The sequence below is a fragment of the Oratosquilla oratoria genome, chromosome 25, assembly GCF_046742065.1.
Source record: "Oratosquilla oratoria isolate Oo_2021 chromosome 25, ASM4674206v1, whole genome shotgun sequence".
Taxonomy (NCBI): domain Eukaryota; kingdom Metazoa; phylum Arthropoda; class Malacostraca; order Stomatopoda; family Squillidae; genus Oratosquilla; species Oratosquilla oratoria.
The window spans coordinates 13,734,761-13,754,534 of record NC_134801.1 but is presented as its reverse complement, the minus strand read 5'-3'; the positions used below and the strand labels follow the sequence as shown (position 1 = coordinate 13,754,534).

The 19,774-nt window shown below is 40.8% G+C and overlaps 1 protein-coding gene across 5 annotated transcripts in view; it reads right to left on the bottom strand.

Moving 5' to 3' along the window:
• spel1 (DNA mismatch repair protein spel1) overlaps positions 1 to 19,774 on the bottom strand; it is a 184,347-nt gene that overhangs the window by 58,052 nt on the left and 106,521 nt on the right. For all 5 annotated transcript variants that reach the window (XR_012967616.1, XR_012967615.1, XM_076208394.1 and 2 more), the window contains 2 exons: positions 14,249 to 14,398; positions 4,664 to 4,746 (listed from right to left, as the gene is read on the bottom strand). Coding sequence is in view for 3 of the 5 variants with exons in the window: in XM_076208394.1 (XP_076064509.1) it covers positions 4,664 to 4,746; positions 14,249 to 14,398 (233 nt within the window). In the remaining 2 variants the exon portion in view is untranslated. The remainder of the gene's footprint in view (positions 1 to 4,663; positions 4,747 to 14,248; positions 14,399 to 19,774) is intronic.

Here is a 19,774-nt window from a genome sequence, read left to right as displayed (position 1 = left end):
ATAAATGTAAAATTCCTTCGCTCTCTGAAATTCTAACGGAGCTTCCCCAAAAATTACAACATTGTTCAACCCATGTGAGGAGCGAAAGTCTACGGAGGTTCTACCAAACTTTCACACACACATCTTGAAAAAAATTGACCCAGTTTCTCCACTTCTAGGCCGAATCAAAATAAGCAAGATGTGTTGGTTTTACATAATTTTGAGTTGATTTAAGAGTGGAAATATATATATATATATATATATATATATATATATATACACACACGAGGTCCATTCAAAAAGTATCCGACCTTGGTCCATAAAGAAAAGATTTGTGTACATTTCAAAACTTTTATTCAATCACCTTCAAAGTACTCCCCTTGGGAGTGCACACACTTCTCCCAGTGGTGCTGCCACTGCTGGTAACATCTCTGGAATGCCGAAATTGGAATGTTGTAGAGCTCTGCCGTCATTTTTCTCATAATTTCCTCTCTCGACTCAAAGCGCTTCCCTTTAAGGGTTGTTTTCAGTTTAGGGAAGAGCCAGAAGTCACAAGGTGCCACGTCTGGAGAGTAGGGAGGGTGCCGAACAAGTGGAGTATTGTTTTTGGCCAGGTAAGCTTGGATCAGGTGGGCAGAATGAGCAGGTGCATTGTCATGGTGAAGTTGCCAGTTGTGCGCAGCCCACATTTGCGGTTGTTTTCGTTGCACAGCATCACGAAGGTGTCACATAACTTCCAGATAATACTCCTTATTAATTGTTTGTCCTGCTGGTGCATATTCATGATGCACAATACCACTGGAGTCAAAAAAACATGTCAACATTACCTTGACGTTGCTCCGAACCTGTCGTGCTTTTTTTGGTCTTGGTGATGTCTGATGTGATGACTGAAATTTTGTTTCCGGGTCGTATCCATACACCCATGTCTCATCACCAGTGATGACGGTTTTCATGAAGTCAGAATCACTGTTAGCACAGTCAAGCAGGTCTTGTGCAATTTCCAGGCGGAGTTGTTTCTGCTGTTCCACCAGCAACTTTGGAACAAATTTTGCAGACACTCGTTGCATGGCCAAATCTTCGGTTAAAATTATATGAACTGATCCTGTGCTTATTCCTACTTCTCCGACAATCTCATTTATGGTTATACGACGGTCGTCCTCCACTATTCGACGAACATTCGCAATGAATTCTTCGTTTCTGCTGGTGGATGGCCTGCCAGACCATGGCTTGCTCTCAACTGAGGTTTGTCCTTGCTTGAAGCGGTTATACCACTCCTTTATCTGTGTTATTCCCATGGCTTCATCGCCAAAGGCTTGCTGAATCTTCTGGATAGTTTGCACTTGCGTATCACCAAGCTTGTGGCAGAACTTCATGCAATAGCGCTGCTCGATGCGCTCCGACATGTTGAGTAAGGACAATAATCCGACGAGTACGTACTGGATGACTGCACTCTAGCCTTAACAGGTGGGAACTGGCGCGCACTACAGCTTTTAAAATTTCCATGCATGCGCAGTAAGGGTGCCGTCAACTACCACAAAAATGGATTCCTGAATGGTAAATTATTTTTCCTTTTATGGACCAAGGTCGGATACTTTTTGAATGGACCTCATATATATATACAGACGCTCCTCAACTTACGTTTTAGTTACGTTCCGAATGGCCGAACGTAAGTTGAAAATGAACGTAAGTTGTTACTGTACTATACATCCGTAAATTCTATTACTGTATCTTATAAAACACCCATAAATCATTAATTATACACATAACATTGTAAAATAATAACATTAATTTCAAATAAATTAAATTCAAGCAACATAAATTGAGATGGTGGAGGAGGAGGGGGAGGAGGAGGAGGAGGAGGCAAGGCATGTTCAGTTTGTCGTTTGTGCAATGTAAACAATGGATGCAGCATCATGCGCAAGTATGGTTTGAACTACGGAGAGCGCGCTAAACTAAAAAATTCACTAAAAAAAAATTATTTTTACTTTTTTTTTTTTTACAGTCAGTTCAAACGTAAAATCGAAAAAACGTAAAACGAATGAATGTAAGTAGAGCAGCGTCTGTATATATATATATATTGGCTACAATGCAGTGTGGGTTAAACAAACATTAAATAACCTCACCAGCCAGTCCACCATCACTGTACCTCCTTTTTTCAGACATTCTGCATGGCATCCATCCAACCCAGGTGACTTAACTGCTCTCATCTTAACATCTGCCTTCACTTCATTTTTCCTTATTTCTCCTTCATTTTCTTCACTCATCATGGTCATTTTCTTAGCACTTTCCACTGCAACTACCTTTCCCTCCCTATCCTCCTTCACATTTAGCAATTCCATAAAATACTCTTCCCACCATTCTCTCACTGCCTTCTCTTCCATTATCATCTCTCCATCTGCAACTTTTACCTTTCCTTCTCTACTTGATTCGCCTCCTCTTCCTCTTTTAATTTCTTTCCAAAACATCTTTTTATTACTTTCAAGATTTTCTGTCATACTCTTACCCCATTTCACATCTGCTCTCCTCTATCTTATGCTTTATTTATCTTCTCTTTTCTTTGTACCTCTCATACGATTCCTTCGTCCCAATTTGTTACCAATCTATGAAAACTTACTTCTATTCTACACCCTTCTTCGCTTCCTCATCCCACCACTCTCTGCCCTTCTTTCTATTACCTCCTGTCCTTGTTTCACACACCATCTTTGCACATCTTATGACTCCCTCCTTGAACCATCCCCATTCCTCCTCCCCTTAGTTCTACTCTATCCTTCACTCCCTCCCACTCCTCTCTCACATTCTTATACTCCTCCTTTTCTTTCTCATTTAAGCAGTTCACTCTAGGTACCTCCCTTCCTTCTGCCCTTTTTGTCTTTCTCCACCTATTTTCCACTCTCAACTTACCTTCCACCAAAAAATTATCCGATATTCCCCCACTCTCTCCCCTTAGAACATGTACATCCTTAACTCTTCCTATCATACTCCTGGTCACCACTATATAGTCCATTAATGCTCTATCTGCCACCCTTCCATTCACCACCCTCTCCCATGTGTACTTATGCTTGACTTTCTTTCTAAACACTGTATTTGCTATCATCAATTCTCTTTCGAGACAAATCTCAACCATCAACTCTCCACTATGATTTTTGCCTCAAACTCCATACTTCCGAATCACTCTATTTCTTCATTTCCTACCCTAGCATTAAGGTCTCCCAATACAACTACAATGACATTTCTCCCTAATCCTTTTATGCACTCATTTAAATCCATCCAAAAAGCCTCCCTTTCCTCTATGCTCTTCTCACTGCCAGGCCCATACGCACTTACAAATACTCACATCTCCCTTCCTAGCTTCACCTTCATCCCTATCAACCTTGAAGAAATCTCCTTCCACTCCACTACACACTTATTTCTTCACTTACTAGTATAGCCACCCCTTTTCTCCCTTGTCCCCTCCTCACTCCTGAGAACCTCCCAACTATACTCCCAAACTCACACTTGCCCCTCCCTTTCAACTTAGTTTCACTCAATGCCAACACATCCCTCTTTCTTCTCACAAACATACTGCCTATCTCTTCCCTTTTACTCTCATCTATACCACATCCACACACATTAAAAGATCCAAACCTTAGGGTACTGGTTGGAAAACTCCTAGACTCTCTTATGCCTTTACTTTTTTTAAGAATGTCCCCTGTAGGGCTACAAGTAGCAGGATTCCTAGTCTTAACCCCCGTCCCGTTTTTGTTGCCTCGTATGACTCAAGTGGGAAAACTTGGTGGCAACATTCTTTTCCCCCACCACAGGGTAGGCAAAAACAGGAAATGAATATTCAGAGAAATGGTATAGGACAGTAACAAGGGGGGACAGCATAACGGTGGGACAGTCGCAGTATAATAAAAGTAAAATACAATTAGGTAAATACAACTTCAACTAATTTGAATACTTTTCACATCATTTTATCTTATTTGGTTCTTCTGGATGCTGCCAAGTGATTTTAGTTGGACGAGGAAAGCATATCCACTGGGAAAGGGAAATGAATGGAAATGACCAAATTTGTCAGATATAGAAAGTACGAGTACAAAAGAAAGAAATGTAAAGAGGAGTAAAGAAGTGCTCAGAGGAAAAAGGAAGACCGATGTAAAAAGCAAAAGAATCATTGAGGGTGCTGCATGGTAGGAGGGAATGGAAAAGATACATGAGGAGAGGGTGAATAACATAAGAAGCAGTGATCAAAGTGCTGACAAAGATGGCATCCATAAGAAGGTGGGGAAGGGACGGGGGTCTTTTTATCTTCTCATTGTAAGAAGGTAGGGAAGGTGAGGAGCCTACACCAGGAGGCACTGATTAGCTGCAGCTGAAGCTGTCATCTTTCCCTAACATACATGGATTGTTGGGGCAGGTTACTGTCACTCCTGGGAATTGGAGAGGATTCGAACCTACAATTAAATGAATGTATAACCAGCATGCTTCAGATTATGCTGCCACCAGCACACTACTGTAAGAACACATAAATTACACCCATCTGTCCACTCTTAGGTTTTGGTGGCCAGATAACTTACCAAGGACCAGAAAGTTGGTAACCCTTGAAAGCTCTGCATAAAGAAATACACAACACAGAAGACAAAAGAAGGAAATCAGTAAAAATAAATTTAAAATATTGGCAAACAAGAAAAACTGCATCACTTACCCTTAAGATAGTTGCAGTTTCCAGCATTTCTGCCATGAAAGTAGAAACCCCTTTACTCTGGTAGTCACCTGCTCCAACTCGAGCTAAAAGCAAGAGGTGGACATAATTACAACACTAGTTTATTTCTAAAGTAAACTGATTTTACATGAGGGGAACCTGCAGGTGAAGGAAAAGATGTCTTGGGAGAGGAGAGGAGAGGAGAAGGAAATGAGAGGTGAGAGGAGCAAGAGTGGCAGTGGGAGAGAGAGAAGGAGAAGGAGGAGGAAGAAAGGAAGAGTATGAGAGAAGGGGAGAAGGACAGGGGATGGAGAGAGGAGTAAGAGGAGAGAGAGGGGGAGGAAGAAAGACAGGAGTAGGAGAGAGAGTAGGGAAAAGCAAATTGAGAGAAAGAGGGAGTTTCCACCAAGAAAGAAGCTGAGAGGGACCAATACCTACAACATGGGCTGGTACCACAAGATGGACAGCAGAGCTGCCTTTTTTCAAAACCCATCAACCCTGTACTCAGAAGAAGAAGAAGAAGAAGAAAAGACATAATAATAATAATAATAATAATAGAGGAGACTGTATGAAGGAATGATTGTGCCAACAGCACTGTATGGGGCAGAAACATGGAACATAAGAGAGGAAGTGAGAAGGAGTTTGAATGTGTTTGAGATGAGGTGTCTGAGAAGTATGATGGGGGTTAAGAGGCTAGATAGCGTGAGGAATGAGGAGGTGAGGAGGAGAACGGGGGTGGAAAGGGAGTTGGGAGATAGGGTTGATGAAAGAGTATTAGGATGGTTTGGACACATGGAAAGAATGAGTGAAGAAAGACTAGTAAAAGAGGTATGGAAGGCAGATGTGGAGGGAGTGAACATGAGGGGACGTCCTAGGATGAGGTGGATGGATGGGGTGAAGGGGGCTTTGGGGAAGAGGGGAATGTCTGTTGAGGAAGGACGGGAGAGGACAGAAGACAGGGGTGAATGGAGAATGGTTGTATATGGATGATGTTGTGATGCATGAGGTGGAATGGGCAGGGGGATGGAGGATGAGGTAGTACAACCACTCCTCGTTTAACGACGACAATTGGGACCAGCTCGCCGTCGTTAACCGAATTGGTCGTTAAGCGAAATTGTATACATATATGTACATGTACTGTATGTACAATGTCCAGCAATACATGTATCTTTATTTTTGTGTATTTCCCTTTTATACAGTACACCCACTCCTCGTTTAACGACCTACTCGGTTAACAACAACTCGGAGTAACGACGGGCTTTATGACGTCGTTTAACGTAAATCTCCTGAAGTTACGACGTCGTGTACGATAATTAAGTTGGCTGAGGCAAATTTGTATGATGTTATAAATGAACTTGTATGGTGGATATTAGCTGTGAGGTAAAGTGTTCTGAAGCTTAGGTCTACATTACCATCCTGCAAGCTGCAATATAGCAACAGAAAATTATTAATTTTATAAATTATAATGTATCAACGTAATATGCAATTTTGTGAGCGGAAATGAAAAAAAAAATGCCAAAACAGATTTCGTAAGTAACGAAGTCATGTCGGACGAATGGTACACCATGTTTGTTATGATAGATGCCGATGTCGAAGAAATGAAAGGATGATAAATTAATTCATCTAACCTAAACTAAACTAACCTAACCTGTGTTTAATAAATCATTACCTGCAAATTAAATGTCATCTGGCTCGTCCTCGTTGTCGTCGTCGTGAGAGACGTTGGCAGACGACAAGATGGCGTCCCGAGCCTATGCTACCGACTTCATTCATTAGCATATTTTCTTGTAGCAAGGTATTTTTTACTTTCATTTCCAACCACAAAATTGCATATTACGTTGATACATTTGAATTTACAAAATTAATAATTAATTTTCTATTGCTATATTGCGCCCATGGTCGAAACTAAAAAAATACCCCAGTATTCAATATGGAATGTCAGCATACGCGGATTTGGTCATATACGGTAATTTTAGGAACCTAACCACAGTAAATAAACAGTAAATAAAGCTTTAATGTACTGTATAAATGAGGGAAAATACACGAAAATAAAGATACATGTATTGCTGGACATTGTACATACAGTGCATGTACGTACATGTATACACTTTCGCTTAACGACCAATTCTGTTAACGACGGCGCGCTGGTCCCAATTGTCGTCGTTAAACGAGGAGTGGTTGTACATTAAAGCTTTATTTACTGTTTATTTACGGTGGTTATGTTCCCGAAATTACCGTATATGACCAAATCCGCGTATGCTGACATTCCATATTGAATACCGGGGTATTTTTTTTAGTTTCGACCATGGGCGCAATATAGCAATAGAAAATTAATTATTAATTTTGTAAATTAAAATGTATCAACGTAATATGCAATTTTGTGGACGGAAATGAAAGTAAAAAACACCATGCTACAAGAAAATATGCTAATGGATCGGGATGCCATCTTGTCGTCTGCCAATGTCTCTCACGATGACGACAACGAGGACGAGCCGGATGACATTTGATTTACAGGTAATGATTTATCAAACACAGGTTAGGTTAGTTTAGTTTAGGTTAAGCGAATTTATCATCCTTTCATTTCCTCGACATCGGCATCTATCATAACAAACATGGTGTACCATTCGTCCGACATGACTTCGTTACTTACGAAATTTGTTTTAGCACCTTTTTTTTATACTGCTCACAAAATTGCATATTACGTTGATACATTATAATTTACAAAATTAATAATTTATTTTCTTTTGCTATATTGCGCCCTTGGTCGAAACTAAAAATTTACCACCACTGGTATATTTTGTACCCCAGGTAGTTTTTGCAGTTTGCAGGAGGGTAATGTAGACCTAAGCTTCAGAACACTTTACCTCACAGCTAATATCCACCGTACAAGTTCATTTATAACATCATACAAATTTGCCTCAGCCAACTTAATTATCGTACACGACGTCGTAACTTCAGGAGATTTACGTTAAACGAATATTGGTCTGTAATAAAGCCCGTCGTTACTCCGAGTTGTCGTTAACCGAGTAGGTCGTTAAACGAGGAGTGGGTGTATGTGTGAGCAAAATTTGACGCAGCCCAAAGGGATTTCTCCCCGTCTTCTCCTTTTCTGCATGGGGGGACAGAGAGGGGGTGTCGCCAATTTAATGAAGCGACCTTGCTGTGGATGTGCTGTGTCTTGCGACACTGCTTCTGACCCAGGGCAGTGGACAAGGTGCAGGGATGACCCGTCATCCAGGAGGTGCTAAGATAAGAGGGAGGGTGGAGGGGTGTGGAGTGTATTCAGGGATGGAATGGGTGGGAATGATTTTATGTTTTTTTCCTTTTTGGCTACCTCCCTTGTAAGGGGGAAAAACCCTTGGTATATGTATGTATGTATTAAAAAATAAATAATGTGCATAGAGGATTTAGCAAGAAATGTCAATAAAATAGTACTGGAAGACCTTAATGCTAGGGTAGGAAATGGTCCAATCGATGGAGTGGTTGAGAAATGTGGAGTTCCAGGAAAGAATTGTAGTGGAGAGTTGATGGTGGAAATGTGTCTAGAAAGAGAGTTGATGATAGCAAATACAGTGTTTCGGAAGAAAGTCAAGCATAAGTACACATGGGAGAGGGTGGTGGAGGGAAGGGTGGTAGATAGAGCGCTAATGGATTATGTAGTGGTAAATAGGATTATGATAGGAAGAGTTAAGGATGTACATGTGCTAAGGGGAGAGGGTGGGGGAATATCAGATCATTTTTTGTTGGAAGGTAAGTTGAGAGTGGAGGATAGATGGAGAAAGAGGAAAGGGACAAAAGGTAGGGAGGTGCTTAGAGTGAACTCTTTGAATGAAAAGGGAAAGGAGAAGGAGTACGAAAAGAAGCTGAAGGAGGAGTGGGAGGTAGTAAAGTATAGAGTGGAGCTGGGTGTGGAGGAGGAATGGGGATGGTTCAAGGAGGGAGTCATAAAGTGTGCAAGGATGGTGTGTGGAACAAGAAGGACAGGGGGAAATAGAAGGAAGGGTAGTGAATGGTGGGATGAGGAAACAAAGAAGGTTGTAGAAGAGAAGAAGCGAGCTTTCACAGATTGGTTACAAAATAGGATGAGGGAGTCATATCAGAGGTACAAAGAAAAGAAAAGAGAAGTAAAGCAAAAGGTAAAGGAGGCAAAGAGGAGAGCAGATGTGAAATGGGGTAAAAGTATGACAGAAAATTTTGAAAGTAATAAAAAGATGTTTTGGAAAGAAATTAAGAGAGGAAGAGGAGGCGAATCAAGTAGAGAAGAAAAGGTAAAAGGTGCAGATGGAGAAATGATAATGGAAGAGAAGACAGTAAGGGGAAGATGGGCAGAATATTTTAGGGAGTTGCTAAATGTGAAGGATAGGGAGGGAAAGATAGCTGCAGTGGGAAATGCGAAGAAAATGAGAGTGATGAGTGAGGAGAATGGAGGAGAAATAAGGAAGGATGAGGCGAAGGCAGTTGTTAAGATGATGAAAGCAGGTAAGGCACCTGGTGTGGATGGATGCCATGCAGAATGTCTGAAAAAGGGAGGTACAGTGATGGTGGACTGGATGGTGAGGTTATTTAATGTTTGCTGGAGAGAGGGTAGAGTGCTGGAGGACTGGAGGAGTGCCTGTATAGTTCCTCTTTACAAGGGAAAAGGGGACAAGTGTGAATGTAGTAGTTTCAGAGGGACTAGCTTGTTAAGTGTAGTTGGGAAGGCTTATGGGAGGATCTTATTGAGAGGATTAGGAGAGGAACAGTGTGGATTTAGGACAGGTAGAGGTTGTGTAGATCAGATCTTTGTGGTAAGACAGATATGTGAGAAAGCTATAGGAAAGGGGAAGGATTTTTTTGGGCTTTTATGGATCTGGAAAAGGCTTACGATAGGGTAGACAGAAAGGCACTGTGGGAGGTTATGCAGATATACGGGATAGGAGGAAAGCTTCTGGGAGCTGTCAAGAGTTTTTATGAGAGTAGTAGAGCTTGTGTCAGGATTGGAAATGGAGAGAGTGAGTGGTTCGAGGTAAAGGTGGGACTTCATCAAGGATGCGTTATGTCGCTGTGGCTGTTCAACTTATACATGGATGGGGTGGTGCGAGAGGTAAATGCAAGGGTAGTGGGAAAGGGATTGGAGATGGTTAAAGAAAATGGAGAAAAGTGGAAGGTGAGCCAGCTGTTGTTTGCGGACGACACTGCGCTTGTGGCAGGATCGGAGGAGGGATTGAGGAAGTTGGTGACAGAGTTTGGGAGAGTATGTGATAGAAGAAAGCTAAAGATAAATGTGGGTAAAAGTAAGGTGATGAGATGTACAAGGGGTGAAAGTGGCAGTAATCTGGAAGTGAGCATTAAGGGAGAGCGACTGAAGGAAGTGGATAGTTTTAGATACTTGGGTGCAAATGTAGCAGGAAAAGGTGGAGTGAAGGTGGAGGCAGAATGTAGATTGAGAGAAGCGAGTAAATGCCTTGGTGGATTAAAGAGTGTAATGAGGAATAGACATTTGGGAATGGATGCTAAGAGGAGACTGTATGAAGGAGTGATTGTACCAACAGCACTGTATGGGGCAGAAACATGGAACATAAGAGAAGAAGAGAGGAGTTTGAATGTGTTTGAGATGAGGTGTCTGAGAAGTATGATGGGGGTTACTAGGCTAGATAGGGTGAGAAATGAGGAGGTGAGGAGGAGAACAGGGGTGGAAAAGGAGCTGGGAGATAGGGTTGATGAAAGAGTATTAGGATGGTTTGGACACATGGAAAGAATGAGTGAAGAAAGACTAGTAAAAGAGGTATGGAAGGCAGATGTGGAGGGAGTGAACATGAGGGGACGTCCTAGGATGAGGTGAAGGGGGCTTTGGGGAAGAGGAGAATATCTGTTGAGGAAGGATGGGAGAGGACAGAAGACAGGGGTGAATGGAGAATGGTTGTATATGGATGATGTTGTGATTGCATGAGGTGGAATGGGCAGGGGGATGGGGGGTGAGGTAGTATGTGTGAGCAAAATTTGACGCAGTCAAAAGGGATTTCTCCCAGTCCTCTCCTTTTATGCAATGGGGGGACGGAGAGGATGTGCTGTGTCTTCCAACACTGCTTCTGACCCAGGGCAGTGGACAAGGTGCAGGGATCCCGTCATCCAGGTGGTGCTCAGATAAGAGGGAGGGTGGAGGGGTGTGGAGTGTATTCAGGGATGGAATGGGTGGAAATGATTTTATGCCTTTCCCTTTTTGGCTACCTCCCTTGTAAGGGGGAAAAAGCCTTGGTATATGTATGTAATAATAAATAAAAAAATAAAATGATCATGTCATACATATACCAAAGGTTCTTTCTCCTTTACAAGGCAGCCAAAGAACAAAGGCACAAAATCCACTCCCACCCATTCCATCCTCACATAATCCACTACCATTCACCCTCCTCTCTCCCTCTTATCTTGGTTCCTCCTGGATGACGGGTCATCCCTGCATCTCACCTACTGCCCTGGGTCAGCAGTATTGCAAGACAGCACATTCTCAGCAAGGCTGCTTCATTACATTGGTGACCCCCACCCCTCTCCACCCCCTAATGCAGAAAAAAAGATGAGGAGAAATTCCTTTGGGCTGCATCAAATTATTTTTTCAGGCATACTCCCTCAGATCCCATACCCACCCACTCCCTTTCGTGCATCACAGCATCATCCATACATAACCATTCTCCATTCACACTTATGTCTTCTCTCGTCCTTCCTTAACAGACATTCCCCTCTTTCCCCATCCATCCATCTCATCCTTGGTCGCCCCCTCATGTTCAATCCTACCTCTGCCTTCCACACCCCTTTTATTAATCTTTCTTTACTCATTCTTTCCATGTGTCTAAACCTTCCTAATACCCTTTCATCAACCCTATCTCCCAACTCTCTTTCCACCCATGTTCTCCTCCTTACCTTCTTTCTCACTCTATCCAGCCTACCCCATATCATATTTCTCTGGCATCTCATCTCAAACTCATTCAGACTCCTCTCTTATGTTCCATATTTCTGACCCATACAGTGCTATCAGCATAATCACTCTTTCATACAATCCCCCCCCTAACATCCATTCCCAAATGTCTATTTCTCATTACACTTTTTAATCCTCTAAGGCATTTACTTGTTTCTCTCAATCTACATTCTACCTCCACGTCTACTCCTCTCTTTCCCACCACACTCGCACCTAAGTATCTAAAACTATCCACTTCCTCCAGTCTCCATTAATACTCACTTCCAGTCTGCTGCCACTTTCTCCCCTTGTACATCTCATCACCTTACTTTTACCCACATTTATCTTCAACTTCCTTCTTTCACACACTTTTCCAAATTCTGTCACTAAATTCCTTAATCCCTCCTCTGAACCTGCCGCAAGTGCAGTGTCATCAGTAAATAACAACTGGCTTATCTCCCACTTTTTTCTATTTCCTTTAACCATCTCCAATCCCTAACCCACCCCTTGCATTCACCTCTCGCACCATCCCATCCATGTATAAATTAATCAGCCAAGGCAACATAACACATCCATGACGAGGTCCCATCTTTACCTCAAACCACTCTCTCCATTTCTAATTTGAACACAGGCTTTACCGATATGGTTTAACATCACAAACTCCCTCCTATCAGGAGGCTAGGACAGTGCCCCTTACAGAGGACTTTGTAGTGTGGAATTTAATAAACCATGCCCTTGGTTCAACTTCAGCAGTGGCATGGTTCAAACTGCCATCCCTTCAACCTAAGCCGCAAGTAACAACGCCCTAACCCACCTGGCCAGCGAGCTTCCCTACTCTCATAAAACTCTCGACTGCAATACCTCCCACAGTGTCTTCCTCTCTATCCAGTCATAAGCCTTTTCCAAATCCATGAAGGCCCAAAAAATATCCTTTGCTTTTCCTAATGCTGTCTCACATATCTGCCTTATCACAAAAGTCTGACCCAGGCAACCCCTACCTGTCCTAAACCCACACTGTTCCTCTCTTAATCCTCTCAATCAAAACCCTCCCATAAGCCTTTCCAACTACACTTAACAAATTGATCCCTCTGAAACTACTACACTCACACTTGTCCTCTTTTCTCTTGTAAAATGGAACTACACAGGCACCCCTCCAGTCCTCTGGCACTCTACTCTTCTCTTAAATAAACAATAAGCTCACCATCACTGTGCTTTTTTTTTTCGAATGACACCCGTCCAACCCAGAAGCCTTACCTGCTCTCATCATCTTAACATCTGTCTTCACTTCATCCTTCCTTATTTCTCCTCCATTTTCCTCACATATCACTGTCATTTTCTTAGCGCTATCCACTGCAACTACCTTTCCCTTCCTATCCTTCACATTTAGCAAAACCTAAAATACTCTGCCCATCTTCCTCTTACTGCCTTCTCTTCCATTATTATCATCTCTCCATCTGCACCTTTTACCTTTTCTTTACTTGATTTGCCTCTTCTTCTTTTAATTTCTTTCCAAAACACCTTCTTATTACTTTCAATATTTCCTGTCATACCATTAACCTATTTCACATCTGCTCTCCTCTTTGCCTCCTTTATCTTATGCTTTACTTCTCTTTTTTCTTTTTACCTCTCATACAATTCTCTCGTCCTATTTTGTAACCAATCCATGAATACTTGTTTCTCCTCTTCTACAACCGCCTTTCCTTCCTCATCCCACCACTCACTACCCTTCCTTCTATTTCCTCCCGCCCTCCTTGTTCCACACACCATCTTTGCACACCTTGCGACTCCCTCCTTGAACCATCCCCATTCCACTCCTAGTTCTACTATATTATATATCTATATGTATGTATGTATATATATATCTATATGTATATATATATATATATATATATATATATATAGATATATATATACGAGGAGGCAAGGAGGAGAGCAGGGTGGAAAGGGAGTGGGGAGATAGGGCTGATGAAAGAGTATTGGAATGATTTGGTCACATGGAAAGAATGAATGAAGAAAGATTAGTGAAAGAGGTGGAAGCAAGAGGTGGATGGAGTGCACATGAGGAGGTAACCAAGGATGAGATGGATGGATAGGGTAAAAGGGGCACTGGGAAAGAGGGGAATGTCTGTTAAGGAAGGGGGAAGACAGAAGATAGGGGTGAGTGGAAAAGGGTTGTGTATGGATGATGCTGATGCATGAAAGGGTGTGTGTGTGGGAGTATGTGTGAATGATATTTTGATGCAACCCTAAGAGACTTCTCCCTGTCTTCTCTTTTTCTGCATGATGGGGGTTCAATATTACATTAAGCAGCATTGCTGTAGATGTGCTGTGTCTTGCTGCATTGCTTCTGACTCAGGGCAGCGGGTGAGATGGATGACCTGTCATCCAAGAGGAGCCAAGAAAAGAGGGAGGGAGGGGTGGTGAATGGGAGTGGAGTATGTGGGGATGAAATGGATGGGAGTGGATTTATGTCTGACTTTGGCTACTTCCCTTGTAAGGGGGAAAAGACCCTTGGTACACGTAGAATCAACTAAATATACAAAATTAAATCAAGCAGCCACCCATCCCACCTCAAGTCCTTGGAGATGAAGATATGAAATGAAGGCAGCTGTGGCTGAGGGTTATAAATACTTGTATAACAAATGGCATACTACATTTCTTACCCAAAATACTATCCACAATTGATAACTCTGCTTCTTCACATGGCACAAATGACCCAATCTGAGCCATAAGAACAGCCATGCCTACAGATCTAATGTACGTGCTCTTGCCTCCCATATTTGGTCCTGTTAGAATGTGAAATAGGCCAGATTCTGAAAATGGAAAAAGAGATTCCTACAACCTGGTTACAGGAACATTCATGAAACTTACAAAATCTTTCCAACTTACCTGTTCATTTTTCATCACAAGATCCTACTCTCCACTGGGTCAAACAGTCTATATATATACAGGAGTCCCTCAAATAACGCGGATTCGAATAACACAGATTCAATCATACACAGATTTTATTTCAAAACCATCTCAAATGTAGAGAACCGTTTTAAAATTCGCGCCGAGTCGGGCACGCATACGCACACACACGGCAACATTGCAAACATTTGTGGTAACTGCTTTCTATTTTACCATATACAGTCGATCCTCATATAACGCGGTCATTATGTACACTGGGAACTGCTCAAACAAGGGTGTGGGGCGAGGGGATAGCCATGGGTGGCTGCCTGTGGTTACGTGTCAACTTACGGGTACTGATACAGGAGGGAGGAAGGGGAGGAGAGGGGGAGTAGGGGGGGTAGCCGACAAGATTTAGCTTGTCGCTTCCACCACATGCGCCATGCTATCGTGAAATTTAACCTCCCTAACCTGTTGAAGTGTAATGTTTCTTTCGTTTGGAACACAACTAATAACTCTGATAATGACTGCGCTTGTCATGTCTTAATTTCTCTTATGAGGTTCTTGTTGTTACTGGCGGTGGCGGTTTGGGAGATCAAAAACAGACATATACACGCTTACACATGTGTAGACATGCACACGTAGACACGTGTTAGACAACCAGTGTATGTTGTGAATGCGCGTGCGTGTACACAGAAATACGAACACAGACACACGCACGTACATGCTTACTTGTACATGTGAACACAGACACATACACGCACGCACGTACACACACACATACATACGCCACATACACACACATATACATATGCCACATACACACACACACACACACACGTGTATATGCCACATACACACACATGTATATACGCACAAACAACATACGCCACATACATACACCACATACATGCGCGCACACACACACACACACTTTCAACGAACGGACGGCTTGACGAACGCTCTGAAGAAAAGTGCAGATTGAGGATACCAACGCAAAGAGAAGTGCCTTTTTGTATTTGCAGGGGGGGGGGAATTGCTCGTGAGGTAGTGGGAAAGTAAGGAAAGAGGAGAGGGGGAGGGATTACTGGGGAAATGGAAGATAATGAGGATGTGGAGGACTTGGCCCAGGCAGACGGGCGGAAGATCAACATGAAACGACCACCGGATGACGAAATGGCAAATAAAAATGTAAAGATTAGAAGTATAGAGAGGAGAAATACAGTAGAAAGTGACGAGAATATGTTCCAGGGATTTAAAGAGGGTGGGGGGGACACAACCCCCCCCAGACTGATAAGACTAGAGGAGAGAGTTGATAAGGTGATCGAGGACTTGGAACGTAAGTTAGGTAATGTAGGCTCCATTCTACAAAGAATTGAAAGATTGGAACAACTAGAGAAGGCTAACAGAAACTTAACTGAAGAAGTAGAGGACCTAAAAAGACAGTTAGGAAATGTAAAGGAGGAGAATGAGAAATTGAAGAAGAATAGTAATGAAAACAGTGAGAAAATAGCTACAGAAGCTAAAAATTGGAGAATAACTCAAGAAGGGAATAAGGTTTCATTCACTGACATAGTCAAACAGCAATTGAAAGAACATAATGAAGACTCAGTTATTAAAGTGATGAGACAGAAGGAGAATATAGTAAGAGAATTAGCTGACAAAAAGAAATGTATAATTATATTAGGAATGGAAGAGAAACATAACCCAGATAGAACCGCAAGAATCAAGGAGGAAAATGAAAGGGTAAGCAGTTTATTAAAATTAGTCCAGGAAGATGAACCAGAAATTATAAAGGAAATTGAGGAAAAATTCAGACTCGGAAAATATAGTACAGATAAGACCAGACCAATTAAGATTAAATTCAGGTCACAAACAACGGCAGAGAAAATTCTATCCAAGACAGGGAAACTAGCAACAAATGATCAATATAAAAAGGTATGGATAAAAAGAGAAATGAATAAGGAGGAAAGAGACCCAGAAAAGCAGAAAAGAATTGAAGCTAAGGCAAAAAACGAGGAAAGAACGGAGTCAGAGAAAGAGAGATTCTATTGGAGAGTAGTGAACATGAAAATAAAGCAGTTCGACATACTAAAGAAAAACATAAGGGAAACAGAGAACACAATGGAAGTGGCAGAAAACTAAGAGTGTCTTACACAAATATAGATGGATTGATAACAGGATTGAATGAACTGAATGATTATTTGAAAGAAAAAGAACCGGACATAATGGGAATTGTAGAAACAAAATTAAAAGGCCCACTACCACCCAACAGTGTAGGACATGATACATACAATTATTGGATTAGAAACAGAGAGAAAAAACAAGGGGGTGGAGTTATGTTCCTGACAAAGAAGGATATAAACGTGAAAGGTGTCATATATGGAAAGAATACAGTAGAGATGATTATGATAGAAGTGGAAGACCGAGATAAGAAGAGCAGAAAATTTGTGATCAACTATGTGCCTCCGAAAACAGCCTCATGGGAGGAGAATGAACATAAAAGTATGTTAGAGGACACAAAGATAGCATTAACTAAAATAATGGAAGACGGAGGAAGAATAGTTATGATGGGCGACTTTAATTGCAAAGAAATCTGCTGGGAAGAAATGACAGTAAAGAGTGGTGATGACTCATGGGGAAATGCTCTACTTGAGATGATTACTGACCATTCAATGACACAATGGATACAAGAGAACACTAGGTATAGAAATGAAGAAGAACCATCGAGGCTAGACTTAATAATTACATCTGAACCTAGAATAGTGGACAAGATTGAATATAAAACACCAATAGGTAAAAGTGACCACATATTGATTGAACTGGAACTTAATGAAGAAAAATATATGAAAAGAAATGAACAATATAGAAAAGGAAGAATGATGTATGAAAAAACAAACTTTGATAAAATAAGAGAATTCTTCCAACAAGAAAACTGGGAAGAAATATACAAAGAAGAAACATCAGTGGAAGAGAAATGGAATATTTTGACAAAAATTTACAAAGAAGGAGTGGAAAAGTATGTCCCAAGACAAAAACAAGAAAAAGAATATGTAAAATGCTGGTACAACAAAAGTTGTAGGGAGTTAAAAGACAAAAGAGACAAAGCCTGGACCGGATGGAAAAAAGACAGAAGACCCGAAAAATGGAAAATATATACTGGTTATAGAAATGAATATGTACAAAAGTGCAGAGAGGAAAAAAGAAAATATGAAAAAGATGTTATAGAAAAGTGTAAAGATCAACCAAAACTATTCTACAGATTTGTAAACAATAAACTGAAAAACAAACAAGACTTGGAGAAATTAAGACAAGGGGGAGTTGAATACACTGAGGAAATGGAAATGGCAGAAATTATGAACAAACATTTTAAATCAGTGTTTACAAGGGAAAATATACAACCTGAAGAGATTGAGTGGAAGGAAAAAGTCCCCCCTATGGAAGAAATAGAAGTAACGAAGAATGAAATATTGACACACTTGGGTAATTTTGATGTCAGAAAATCGCATGGGCCAGATGAAATAGCAAACTGGATTCTGAAAGAATGTAGGAATGAACTGGCAGACAAAATACATAGCATAATAAGCAGTTCCTTAAAAGAAGGAAAAGTTCCAGAAGATTGGAAAAAAGCAAATATAGTACCTATATATAAAGGAGGAAATAAAGAAGAACCTACCAACTATAGACCAGTCTCTCTAACAAGTACAATAGCAAAAATATGTGAAAGAATTATCAAAAGTAGATGGGTAAAATACTTGGAAAAAAACAACGTACTAAATCCAAGGCAATTTGGATTCAGACAAGGACGATCATGCGTCACCAATTTAATATGTTTCTATTCAAGGCTAATAGATATAATACAAGAAAGAGATGGATGGGCTGATTGTGCATTTCTAGACCTAAAAAAAGCTTTTGACAAAGTACCACATAAGAAGTTGCTTAAGAAATTAGAATATGAAGGAGGAATACAAGGTAAATTGCTAAATTGGATGGAAGACTTTTTGCAAGAAAGAAAAATGCGAGTAGTGATAAGAGATCAGCACTCAAAATGGAATGAAGTAATAAGCGGTGTCCCGCAGGGAACAGTTCTGGCCCCAATAATGTTTGCTATATATATTAATGATATGGATGAAGGAATTGAAAGCTATATGAGCTTCTTTGCAGATGATGCAAAATTACTGAAAAGAGTGAAAACTGAAGAAGATTGTGAATCACTACAGAGAGATCTAAATAAAGTACAAGAATGGAGTAGGAAGTGGGAGATGGAGTTCAATACAAAAAAGTGTAGTATAATGGAATTTGGAAAAAGCAAAAACAGAATAACAGGATCATATAATTTGGGAGAAGAAGGAATAAAAAGAGTAGAAAATGAGAGGGACCTGGGAGTCATTGTTATGAATAATATGTCACCTGAGAAACATATAAATAAGATTTTTGGAGAAACTTATAATTTAATAAGAACAATCAAAGTGGCATTTACATACCTGGATGAAGAAATGGTGAGGAAAATCCTAGTCACCCTGATAAGACCAAGATTGGAATATGCAGCAACGATATGGTCACCAAGTACAAAAAAATGTATAAAAAAACTTGAAAGAATACAAAGAGCAATTACTAAACTGGCACCAACACTCTCAAAACTATCATATGAAGAGAGACTACAAAAACTTAAACTACAGACACTAGAGCAAAGAAGAGAGAGAGGAGATTTGATAGCTATTTACAGAATCATGAAAGGCATAGAAATTACTGATAGAGAGAATCTGATAAAATGGGATGACAGAAATACAAGAGGACACGGAAAGAAAATAAAAAAAGACAACTATAGAAGAGATTTGAAAAAGAACAGCTTTCCTCACAGAGCAATAGACAGTTGGAACAAGTTAGATGAGAAAGTGGTGTGTGCAAAAACAATACATGAATTTAAAAATAGTTTAGATAAAATGAGATATGAAGACGGGACCTCACGAGCATAGCTCCCCTTCCCGTAAAATACAACTAGGTAAATACAACTAGGTAAATACACACACACGCACATATACATATACATACGGTTCTCAGTATTTAATATGGAAAGTCAGCATACGCGGATTTGATCATATGCGGTAATTTCAGGAACCTAACCCCCGTGTTATTTGAGGGACTCCTGTATATATGTGTATATATATATATATATATATATATATATATATATATGCACACCTTCCCAAACTGTCACTAGCTTCCTTAACCACTTCAGTACGGGACTTAAATCTCGCAGGCAGCAGCCAATGCCAGCCGTATGACGTAACGAAATAATA